Below are 10552 nucleotides of genomic sequence, written 5' to 3' on the forward strand. Positions count from 1 at the left end.
CTCCTGCCCTGCTCTATCGGTCTTGTCTTCACTATCGTCTCCCTCGTGCCTCCTTACCCAGACTTTCCGAGTCCCTCGCCTTCTTTCCATCCCATCTTCCTTAGCAGGTCTGACCCCTTGCTTTCTGCTAGAGGATCCTGTGGCTACATATTCGTGAGTAGGAGCAGGAGCAGAGAAGGCAGTAAGGAGGAGGAAGACGGAGAACAGAGCAAGAGGAGAGGACGAGGACAGAGATTGGGCGTGGAGGAGGCACACGAGTTGAGCGAGGAGGGGGAGGGTGTGGGGGAGGAGGAGGAGGAAGTTGAAACCTTGGTGCCGTGTCTTGCTGCCTCCACAGCCTCTCGCAGATGCTCCTCCTTCTCCTTCTCCTGCTCGCCTGTTCAGTGACTAGCTCCCGCGTCAACCTCCTCCTCGACCTCTCGTGCGAGCTCCGCGTACTTCCTTGCTTTTTCCTGCCTCAGTGCCTGAGCATTGCCGTCAGTCGCCTCCCCACCCCTGCTCCCCTCTCTTCTTCCTTCCCCTCCTCTTCCTGTCCTTCCTGTTCCATCCCACCATCGCCTTCCTCATATCCCTCCTCCTCTTCCTCCCCTCTCCCTCCTCCTCTCCCTCCCCCCTCCTCCTCTCCCTCCTCCCCTCTCCTTCACTTTCTCTCTGCGTCACCCACCTTCTTCTCCATGGCGTGCTGCTCTGCCATGACCTCCCTCTTGATCTTCTCGATCTCAACCTTCTTGTGCTCGGCCTGCAAGTCCGTCACGCCTGCTGCTCGACGACAGCTGGGCTCACAAGCTTCTGCCGGTGCATGTCCGACTGGTCCTCATGCTTCTTCAACTGCAGGGAGGAGGTGTAAAGTCAGAGCAGCGCAGGTTTCTCCTCCCTCCTGCTCCCAGCCAGAGATCTGCCCTTTCCTTGCATCCCCCCCCCCCTTCCCCTCCTCCTCCTCCTCCTCCACTTCCCTCCCGTCTCTCCACTCGTCCTCCCTCCCCTCTCCTCGTCCTCCTCTCCCTCGCCTCCGCTACCCCATCCTTCCATCTTGTCTGCCTCTACTTTGACACCCTCCAGAGCCTCCTCTCCTTCCTACCTGCTCAGCAGACCCGAACTTTCGCCTGCAAATGTAGCAAACGCCCGTCCCATTGGCGAGCACTGCTGAAATGTTCCCTCCTGGCCCAGTAGTTGGGGCTGCTGATGGGGCCTCCCCCGAGCTAGCTGCAACCTGCTCGAACGTCATGCGAGCTGCCTCCCAAACTCAATGGGTCGGACAGATGCTGACGCTGCCGCCGCCACTCCTCCTGCTCCTGCTCCTGCTCCTGCTCCTGCTCCTCCTTCTCCCTTTGGCAGGCCTCCCGAGATATCCGACCAGCCTCCTCCTCCCGATTCATCAGGGGGTTCAGACTCGTCTGTGCAACGTTGGAAGTTACATTGAGACTGGGAGAGGGAGGAGAGGAGAGAGGAGAGAGCCAGAGCAAAAGCCAGAGCAAGAGCCAGAGCAGGAGCAGGAGCAGGAGCCGGAGCCAGAGCCAGAGCATTAGCAGGAGCAGGAGCAGGAGCAGGAGCAGAGGCAGGGGCAGGAGCAGGAGCAGGAGCCAAAGCAAGAGCAAGAGGAGGTTGAACAAGGGGAGAGCAGAGTTTAGAAGTACCTGGATGATCTTGCTTGCTTTTCCATTTGTTCAGGTCCGCACCAACATTGATCTTCATGCCAGTGATGCCACTGAAACCAGCCCAAGTCAACTTCAGCTGCGCTCGCTGACCCTGACTCTCTTCCATGCCTCTCACTCCATCCTGCATCCCCTCCAACGATCGTCCCCGTCCACTCTGCATCACTCCCCATCCTCACTCGCCTCCTCCCACCCTGTCCGAACCTCTCTAGGTCATTGCTGCCAGTCCCTCCAGCCCTGTCCCCTCCACTTTCATCATCACCTGCCCTTCTTCTTCTTGTTCTTCTCCATCTTCTCCATCGCAGCTTGCGCGGCAGCTGGCAAGACCCTTCGTCACTCCTCCTCCTCCCCCTCCTCCTTCGCCTCTCCCTCCTCCTTCTCCTCCTTCTCCACTACCTGCTGCCTCCGCCGCCACTTGAGCCGCAGACTTCTCCGTCGATACCTGGCGGCCACAGGTCAGCACCGCCCCTCCCCACCATCCCATCCTCACGTTCGAGTTCTGCCCCCACGTTCCCTGGTGGCCCTCGATCTCCGCGTACTGCTGGGTCTCGAAGTCGAACTTGTAGTACTGGGACGGCAGGAGCGTGAGCAGCAGGGACGGGAAGGGCGACAAGCCTGCTCCCCCTCCTCCCCCTCCAGATCCCCCATGCCTTGGTCGACTCTGACCTTTTGAGCAGTCGGCTCGTAGTAGATGTTGGTAGAGGCGTCGAAGTAGTAGTTGGTCTGCCATGTTCGTCATCCCCGTGCTCAGCAGGCACCACCCCTCCTCACCTGTGCGTGATAGTACCACCCTGAGCTCTCGTCGTACACAAACCCAGCTGGGACGTTAGCTGGGGTGGGGAAGGCCTGCCAGAGCAGTTGAGGGCCCGCAAAGCACCCCTCGACTTCCCACCTGCCCGGACCCGATGGCCATGGCTTGCTCGACTGCAATGTTGCCCTGAAAGCGGATCTCCGTCAGCGCAAGGAGGAAGTAGAGTCCCCGCTCGCACCTGCCCGATGCCAGTCGCTGCATAGCCGGCATCGGCTACGTCCTTGGGTCGTGCATAGGAGACAGAGATGGAACTGGGAGGACGAGAGGTCAGGTGGCGGAGCAGGTGGCGGAGCAGTTGGAGGTTACCTCCCCATAATGAGAAGCCCCTGAGACGCATACTTGTAGACAGCCTGCATTGAGCGATTGTCACTGGCAATGGAAGGCTGGGGATCGTGGCGAGCACAATAGAGTAGCAGTACAAAGACATCAGAACAAAGATAACAACGGGAGCCGATCAAGTCACATTGCAAGGTGCTGTGTCATACCTGAGACGACAGGACGTTTCCATAGTCAACAAAACACATATTCTTGTCCGGGATGATCCTTATCTGCCGTTCAAGGGATGGTCCGAAGTCAAGCGGCATCGCACAGTTGTAACTGAGCGAGTGTAACGGTCCTTACCTCAGTGATCCTGGGCGGCCATTGCGACATAGCGATCCTGATGTGATAATCCGTCGTTTGCGGCGCCAGTCCTCGCCTGAGCCCGCATCAGTTCCGCCCGTGTACCTTCCCATGAAGCGACTCACAAGAGCAGGATCGAGCTCGGCTTCTCGACCATCTCTGCCATCCCCGAGGCCTGCGAGCTGTGAGTCAACAAGGGAGCCACTGTCCTGTCAAGGTCTCACGTTCATGGCAGGAATCTGCGAGAGCGGGAGCTCGTTCCCATCCCGCGGCAGCGAGCACCTGGTACGCTGCTCAGCTCGAGAGGACGAGACAGTCTGCACCGTACGTGAAGCACACGTTCCGCCTTGCGAAGTTCATCGTGTTGCACGATGCACAGATCCAATCCTGTTTGGCATTCGCCGCGTTGGAGTTGTCTTGCCTCGACGTGTCTCTGCTGAACTCGATCCGTGCCTGCATCCAAAACTTCAAACGAGTCCACCGCGCCCGGCCACCTCCGGCCTACCTGAACTCCCTGTATGAAGATGCATCCACGAAGGGTGTCCATCACCTCCTCCGCAGTCTGCAGCGTATCCATGTCCACAAACGCGAGTCCCCTGCAAACAGCATCTCAGGGAGGACAAGGAGCGTGATCCTTGTTCCGACGCTCACCTGGACTCCCCAGTGTTGCGGTCCTTGGCAATCCGGACGCTGGTCGGGACGGTGAACTTAGCCAGCGCTTGACGGACATCTGATATAACCCCAAACAATCCACAAATCGACTCAGCCCAGTAACAAAGTCTTCATTCGAGCAGAGAGAGTTTAGACCGTCTTCAGTTGTTGCATAACTCAGGCCTCGCAGGACAAGCGTTCTGTTGGGCTCGATGTTCTCCCGTGGCCTCTCCCGCTGGAAGCTAACCGCCGCAACGAAAAGCAACGAATCAGACAACACTGGATACTCCTCCAAGGGATGTGGGAGGATACTCTTCATCGCGGTGTCTCTTCCGAGGCGGCTCGTCCATGTACAGTTTGGGCTCACGCAGGTTGTCCCTGAGTTCATCGAGTAACATGTCAGGAACACCATCACGACAGGATGACACAACTAGATAGTCTTCACACCAACTTCACGTCTACCGGATCTTCACTATACCCCACTCCAACACCAACTTCACATCTACTTGCACTTCACTTTTCCCAATCACCTCGGGTAGCGCTCTCTGGACCGGCCGTACGAACGATCCCGGGACCAAGATCTGGATCTCGAGGACCAGGACCTTGACCTTGACCTTGACCTTGACCTTGACCTTGACCTCGACCTCCTCGTCCTCTCCGGCGATCTCCGTGTAGGAGAGGGTCGTCGATTCTCTGCGAGGATGAACTGAAAGGCAGCCAGCCATAGCTCAACCCACCTCGGGCATAACGCAAGTCGCGCCTATCGTCGAAGTCCCTGTACCTCCGCCCGCTTGCTTCTTGGTTGTTGAAGTCTCCGCCTAGGGGGACACGTATGAGGATCAGATCAATCGTGCAAGTTAACAGAGTGCGAGCTGCTGCTGGCGCTTGCAGACGGATCAACGTAGCAACGAGGAGTACCGAAATCGCTGTCATGAAATCCAGCGCGGCCACCGTCCCCGTAGTACGCCATTGAAAAATCTTGGCTCTAGTGGGTCGTTCTCATGAATTCTAATTGTCCAAGAAAAGTCAGAGTATCCCCGGCATGAGATCGGGGAATAGATGGACAAAGATATTGTATCACACAAACAAGATCGCTATCGTGGACAATCTCGAACAGTGCAACACCCTTGCGCAATGTATGCTAATCCATAGTCATGTAAATCCACCAGAGCTAATGTCTTCTAATTCTCTCGATCTGCACAACCATATGAAGAGGATTCTACTTTCCACTATAACATGGGCCCTGTTGAACATCGGCAGGAGAGCAAGGTGCCATGGACCTTTTTCCTCGTCACTTCAATGATACCAGCTCATTGTCAACTGCACCATTCACAACTTATGCTTCTCCTTTCTCCTTATCTTTCATCTCCTCCTCCTCCTCCTCCTCCTCCTCCTCCTCCTCCTCCCTTCCCTCTCTCTCCCCTGCCGCCTCGCATGCCTGCAGAGTTGAAGCAGGAATTCTTTTGGTACAAATTACAGAGTTTTAAAACTTTTGTTTACATGTACAGAGGTACAAATCATAAAATATATATGGCTGTAACGAAGAGCCCCTAAAAGTGATATATATCGTTCAAATTCTCAGACTATCAGGTACTCTGTAGCTAATTTCTCGACACTACGGGATCAATTGTAATATTCTAAAATATTGCTGTCGTGATTTTTTGTTTAAAACAAATATTTACTGAATTTAGTGTACATTTTGTACCAATGCATTATATGTAATGGTGATTTTAGTACTATGCCATGATGTTGCCAACTTGCAAGTTGAGCAGCTGCAATCGGCGCCGCCGAGCCGGCGTTCCAGACTGAGTTAGTGACTAACGCGGCCGCCCGGCCGTGCCGACCGGGCCCGGTGACCAAGCCGCCGCCGCTGAATGCCCGGCGACCTGGCGCAATCGCGGCCCGGCCAGCTGCACTCCCGCCGCCCCGAGACCTCCTGTCAGTGGCCCGGGTCGCCTCGGAGAGCTTGGCCCTCAGGAGCTGCCGTCTCGCTGGTACGGATCAGATCAGCCGCGCGATTCACGACTCATGATCGGATCCATACTGGATGATGGCCCGGCACAGGCGGCCGCTGAGACGGGCGGTGACTCACTGCCGCCGTGCGGCCTGCGCAGAACTTCTCCAGGCTAGACCACCGAACTGGCAGCCACAAACAAACACAATCACACACGCTGAGAGCGCTTGACTCGCCACTTAGAAACATTCTTGTTAGCTGAGCAGGGCCTGCCCTCTCTAACGAATCAATAAAGCTCTGCCGCTACCGTGAGCCTTCTCGGGCCGCGCGGTCATTCAACTTGTCCCACAGAAGACCTTCGCATCCTGAGACGCTTCAGGCTCCTCCCCTAACACTTCACGCAGCGATTCAAGTCCGTTGCCTGCACATTCCGCATCATCTGGTGCTGCTGGGATGGGAGGCCGCCTGACCTCTAATGGGTCTGATTCCCCTCCCCCGGGCACCGCAGCACTGCTGGACATCAGCCGGATCAGTTCAACCGCTCGTCACGAGTCGATCCTACTTCTCTCGTATCCCCTGAGCCTCCTCCTCGACATTCCCAGCATCCCCTCCTGCATCCACCACCTAGCAGCCGTGCATCAGCGACCTGCGACCCTGAAAGCTGCTCCTCACCTCCTCCCTCTGTTCTTCAGACGAGACTGAAGGCCCATCAGCCTGAGCTCCTCCTATCTGGAGCCATTCGTGGGTTAACATCTTTGCCGCCGTCGCTCTCTGTCATCCCAGACGTCAGTGGAAACTCTTGCCTCCGTCTCCGCTGACCTTGGACGTGTCAAACTCCAGCATAGGGATGAGGAAGTCGGTCAGAGCCCTGGCCTGCGAGCAGATGCTGTGAGGAGGAGGCGAAGAGCAAGAACAGGGCAAGGAAGTACTCACTTCGTCTGCGTGCATCCGGTACTTGTCAACCAACACCGACGTGAGATCCCAGAACTTGAGCCTGCGCGGGGAGGAGGGAGGCGTCAGCTACTCGATCCAGCAAGGCATGAGAGACAAGAGGAGTACTTGCGAATGTTTCGTAGTTCGCCCTTCCGATTGAAGAGCTCAAGGGAGAATTTCCCACCCAGGGCGATCACCTGAAGTCAAACAAAATGAGAGATCGTCGTCCGGGCAGATTTTAACGTTTCGATTTTCTCGCCCCCTTCGCAATTCCTCCTCCATTGCACTCCTCTCCCTTTCCGCCTCTAATTCCACACTTTCTGCAAACTTTCCCCTCCCTCCATCCCTCCCTTCCTCTCCCTCCAACAATCCTCTCCTTGTTTCCCTCTTATCCCAGCCCATACCTTGGGCATCCTTCCCAACAGCTCCTGCATTTGCGCAAGATGGTCTGCACAGCATCCAGTCAAACATAACAACGTCGGCGCACAGCCAAGATATTTCACCCCACCTTCATCGCGGTCATACCCGTCACCCTCGTGGGGATCAAAGAGCAGGTCACCAGTAACGAGCTCAAAGACCTAGATACAACAAACATATCAAAACTTTCATGCGCATTCTGCAACAAGATACCATGCAAGCAAGGCTCCACATGTCAGCAGAAGTGTCATATTTAGCCCCGATGATGACCTGGAAACAACACAGTCATCAACGACAGCCTGAACCCTCGCCGCCTTCATCAGCATGATTACCTCAGGAGCGCGGTATTGTCTTGTTTGGATGTCCTCGGTGAAATGCTTGTATGTGTAGCACGCGTTACCCAAGTCCACAACCTGAAAAAACGAGCTCAGAGACAAGAATCTGTGAATATCCGCTGGTCACCTTGGCTCCAATGTTTGGGCCTGTCTGAAACAAAGCACCCAGTCCTTCCCGCAGCAAATCAGAACGAGCAGAAGAATGAATCAAGGCGGACCTGGCGGGTAGTTCCTTTCCTTCCTGGGCGCACGAACATTTCCTTTCCCTTCCTCGTCCTGATCTTGCGCGTCTCCGGCAATCTCTTCATTTGTTGCTTCTTTACGCTCGCTGGCATCATCATCCCCAGTTGATGCAGCATTATCATTCTCCCCTGCTACACTTGCAGCAGCAGCAGCGGCGGCGGCGGCCTTGGCTGCTTTTTTCTTTTTCTCCCTTAATCTTTTCTTTTGATTCTTTGTAAGTGGAACATCTGCAGCTTTAAGGTCTATGTGTCAGGACATCTTGCACGCCACTCATCGAGCCAATCCTTACCTGCCTTGGCGACGCATTCCTTGGCTTCCTCTTCCAGATCGTCTGAGAACTCGCCATCCACGGGACAGAGAAGGACGTTCTCCGGCTTGAGATCTGTGTGAATGATGCTACACTTGGAATGGAGAAAGTCTAGCCCCATGAGAACTTGTCTGGTGATGGACTTCACCATGTCCATCGGAATTCCCCGGTAGTTGTAGTGCTTGATCAAAGCAAGCAGGTTCGGACCCATCGGCTCGAACAGCATGCACATGTGTGTACCGTTGGGCCCGGTGTGCTTGAACGAGTCATACAGCTGGACAACATGGTCTGACCCGGCCCCGGGAGTCTTGGTGACTTTGTTGAGGAACCGTATCTCGTCCAGCGCCGCCTCCGTGTAGTGCGAGGCGCTCTTCTGAACCTTCAGCGCCACCTGCACCTTCCGCTTGCGATCCCACGCACACCAGACAGTTGAGAAGTGCCCCCACCCAAGTTTCCGGATCACTACGATGTTATTGTTGTACACCTCACCTACCCTGACAGGATGGTAACCTCCTTTCTTGTACCCGCTCTTCCCCTCATCCTCGTCCTCATCAAAGTCCTGGGTGTCCTCCGACTCACTGCTATTGTCGACATCGTTCGTGTCTGAATCGTCCTGGTTTGAGTTGACTATTCCATCTATACACTCAGCCTGCTGCTCTGCCGGGTTGCTAGGGTCATCTTCATTGATGCTCAGGGCGTCAAGGCCTGAAGTCAGCCCTTCGGCCCTGGCGTTCTCTTCGCTGTCCGCTGCCTTCACCATGGAGCTCTCGAGCTCTGTATCTGATCTAGACAGCTTCGAGGATCCTTCCTCTCCACCATCGTTCGCACTCGACGGATCTGCTGTCAGCGAGCTTGTGTTGCTAGATGCTTCTCCACGGGCTTCGTCTGTTGATGCTGCAGGATTGTCCTTGGACATCCTGGAACAAGGCCTCCGCCCGATGCAGCAGCACCAGCTAGCTACCCAGCGTTGATGAAGGTCAGAGCCACCAGCTGACCACCTAAGGAGAGCGATCACACACCGGGCACCGCCAGAAGCATGCTGCTTCTGCTACCGTCATACTTCTTGCGAGTACGTTCCTTGTTTGTTTCCCTCGCTTTCTAGCGCCTACTGTCGGAATAACAACAGCTTCTCTAATAAAATTATCTCCAACTATTTCCGCATGAAACCAATCTGAAGCTAGCCTCTGACTAGCCAGGAGCAGTACATAGTTTCAACACACAGCCTTCCTGCCTTTCGACTCAAGGAAAAACATCTCTATCCTCTCTGACGCTTGAATGCCGCCCCCTCCCCCGCCATCTCTCCACACTGCACAACAACGAGCAAACAGTGTGGCTGAAATTCATTTGTATCCTTTGATCGTTTCTCCAGCGCAGCTATCCCTCGTTTTCTCATGCTAATCACAATGCCTCCCTCCTCTCTCCCAACAGGAAACATCCCCCCGACCCCCCTCTCCCATCATTCTTCCCTCTCTCCTCCTCCTCATCTCCATTTTCCTCCCTTGCCTCCTGCTTCGCCCCTCCCCCCCCGGCCTCCTCCATCCTGCCGCTCCCTCACACCCGTGAGCATGTAGTACAGAGCTCCCATCACGCAATGTCGGGACCACCCCTACCCCCCACTTTGACTGTCTTGAACCCGTGCTGTCTCTGTACCCTTGCACTTAACAGTACCCTACCCATCTTATTCCCCTCCACTTCTAGCTTCTCCCACCCTACCCCCTTTTACTAGTACCCCTACTCTTGATGAAGATCACACTACCCACCCCAAAGATTCCTAAAAAGCAGGTACCCGACCTAGACAAGTCCCTTTGGTTGAGGACCCTACCCTCAATTCAAGACCCTGCCCGTGTACAACATTTCACTTGCCCTTGGTTCTTGCCAGCATTACCACAATTTTCAAATATTCAACTCTTCAACTACTATTTTAAAAAAATACATAATATTTTCAACTGCTGTGATTAAAATTGTCAAATGTATCGACCCACCCCCTACCTCCAAGTTAAACTATAGTCATCTTTACCCCAGGCAGCTGAATTCTAGAACTTTACGACCACCCCACCCTCTTGAATTGGTAGAGACCCCATAAAATCTCTCTTAAAAAACCCACCCTCGAATCGACCATTGGAGATCCACCCATCATCCGCTAGTCCTCTCACAACTTGCACCCCCTTATCCTAGTACAAAGAGCACCCACCAACCCTTTGAATAATAGTCCCCATGATCCACCACCCCTCTTCCAACACTACCCACCCACCCACATACCACCCACCCTCCTCAAGTCCAACCAAACACGTGATCAGCTCCCGAGGGTCCTTCACACACTGAGGCGGGCCGTGACTCATCAATCCCACAACCCGGGAGATGACCGGACTGAGGCCGGGGAACCTTATTTCAAGTTTTAAACCCCGCCATGGCCACGAGTCCACCTCCGTCCGCGCCCGCCGTGGAATGAGAGTGAGGGGGGGGGGGGGGGGGGGGGGGGGGAAAGCCGGGGGGGGGGGGGGGGGGGGAGGGGGGAAAAAGAGAGGGGGGGGGGGGGGGCCTCAAACTGGGGGGGGGGGGGGGGGGGTTGGATGGGGACGGGGGGGGGGAGGGTTCCGCTCCCGACTTAGACCTGGGGGGGATGGGGGT

At 55.4% G+C, this 10552-nt stretch overlaps 2 protein-coding genes across 2 annotated transcripts; both read right to left on the minus strand.

Annotated features, from left to right (window-relative positions):
• Window positions 1-380: 380 nt before the first annotated feature.
• GUITHDRAFT_117228 (hypothetical protein) lies at window positions 381-4705 on the minus strand (the record flags this gene model as incomplete). Its single annotated transcript, XM_005823496.1, has 24 exons — window positions 381-464; window positions 665-739; window positions 784-828; window positions 1079-1230; window positions 1635-1705; window positions 1915-1969; window positions 2049-2094; window positions 2143-2220; window positions 2319-2375; window positions 2424-2498; window positions 2545-2589; window positions 2642-2714; window positions 2770-2813; window positions 2949-3011; window positions 3085-3160; window positions 3210-3259; window positions 3309-3366; window positions 3413-3537; window positions 3590-3680; window positions 3736-3814; window positions 3892-4113; window positions 4214-4428; window positions 4469-4553; window positions 4654-4705. The coding sequence occupies 24 exons, from the start codon at window positions 4703-4705 to the stop codon at window positions 381-383; spliced, it is 2016 nt and encodes a 671-aa protein (XP_005823553.1).
• Window positions 4706-6024: 1319 nt separating this feature from the next.
• GUITHDRAFT_117229 (hypothetical protein) lies at window positions 6025-8840 on the minus strand (the record flags this gene model as incomplete). The annotated part of the gene is made up of 13 exons (XM_005823497.1): window positions 6025-6199; window positions 6252-6313; window positions 6362-6460; window positions 6509-6562; window positions 6623-6683; window positions 6749-6819; window positions 7027-7070; window positions 7131-7200; window positions 7253-7309; window positions 7372-7452; window positions 7502-7545; window positions 7593-7850; window positions 7907-8840. The coding sequence occupies 13 exons, from the start codon at window positions 8838-8840 to the stop codon at window positions 6025-6027; spliced, it is 2010 nt and encodes a 669-aa protein (XP_005823554.1).
• Window positions 8841-10552: the final 1712 nt, after the last annotated feature.

The sequence above is a fragment of the Guillardia theta genome, assembly GCF_000315625.1.
Source record: "Guillardia theta CCMP2712 unplaced genomic scaffold GUITHscaffold_107, whole genome shotgun sequence".
Classification (NCBI taxonomy): domain Eukaryota; class Cryptophyceae; order Pyrenomonadales; family Geminigeraceae; genus Guillardia; species Guillardia theta.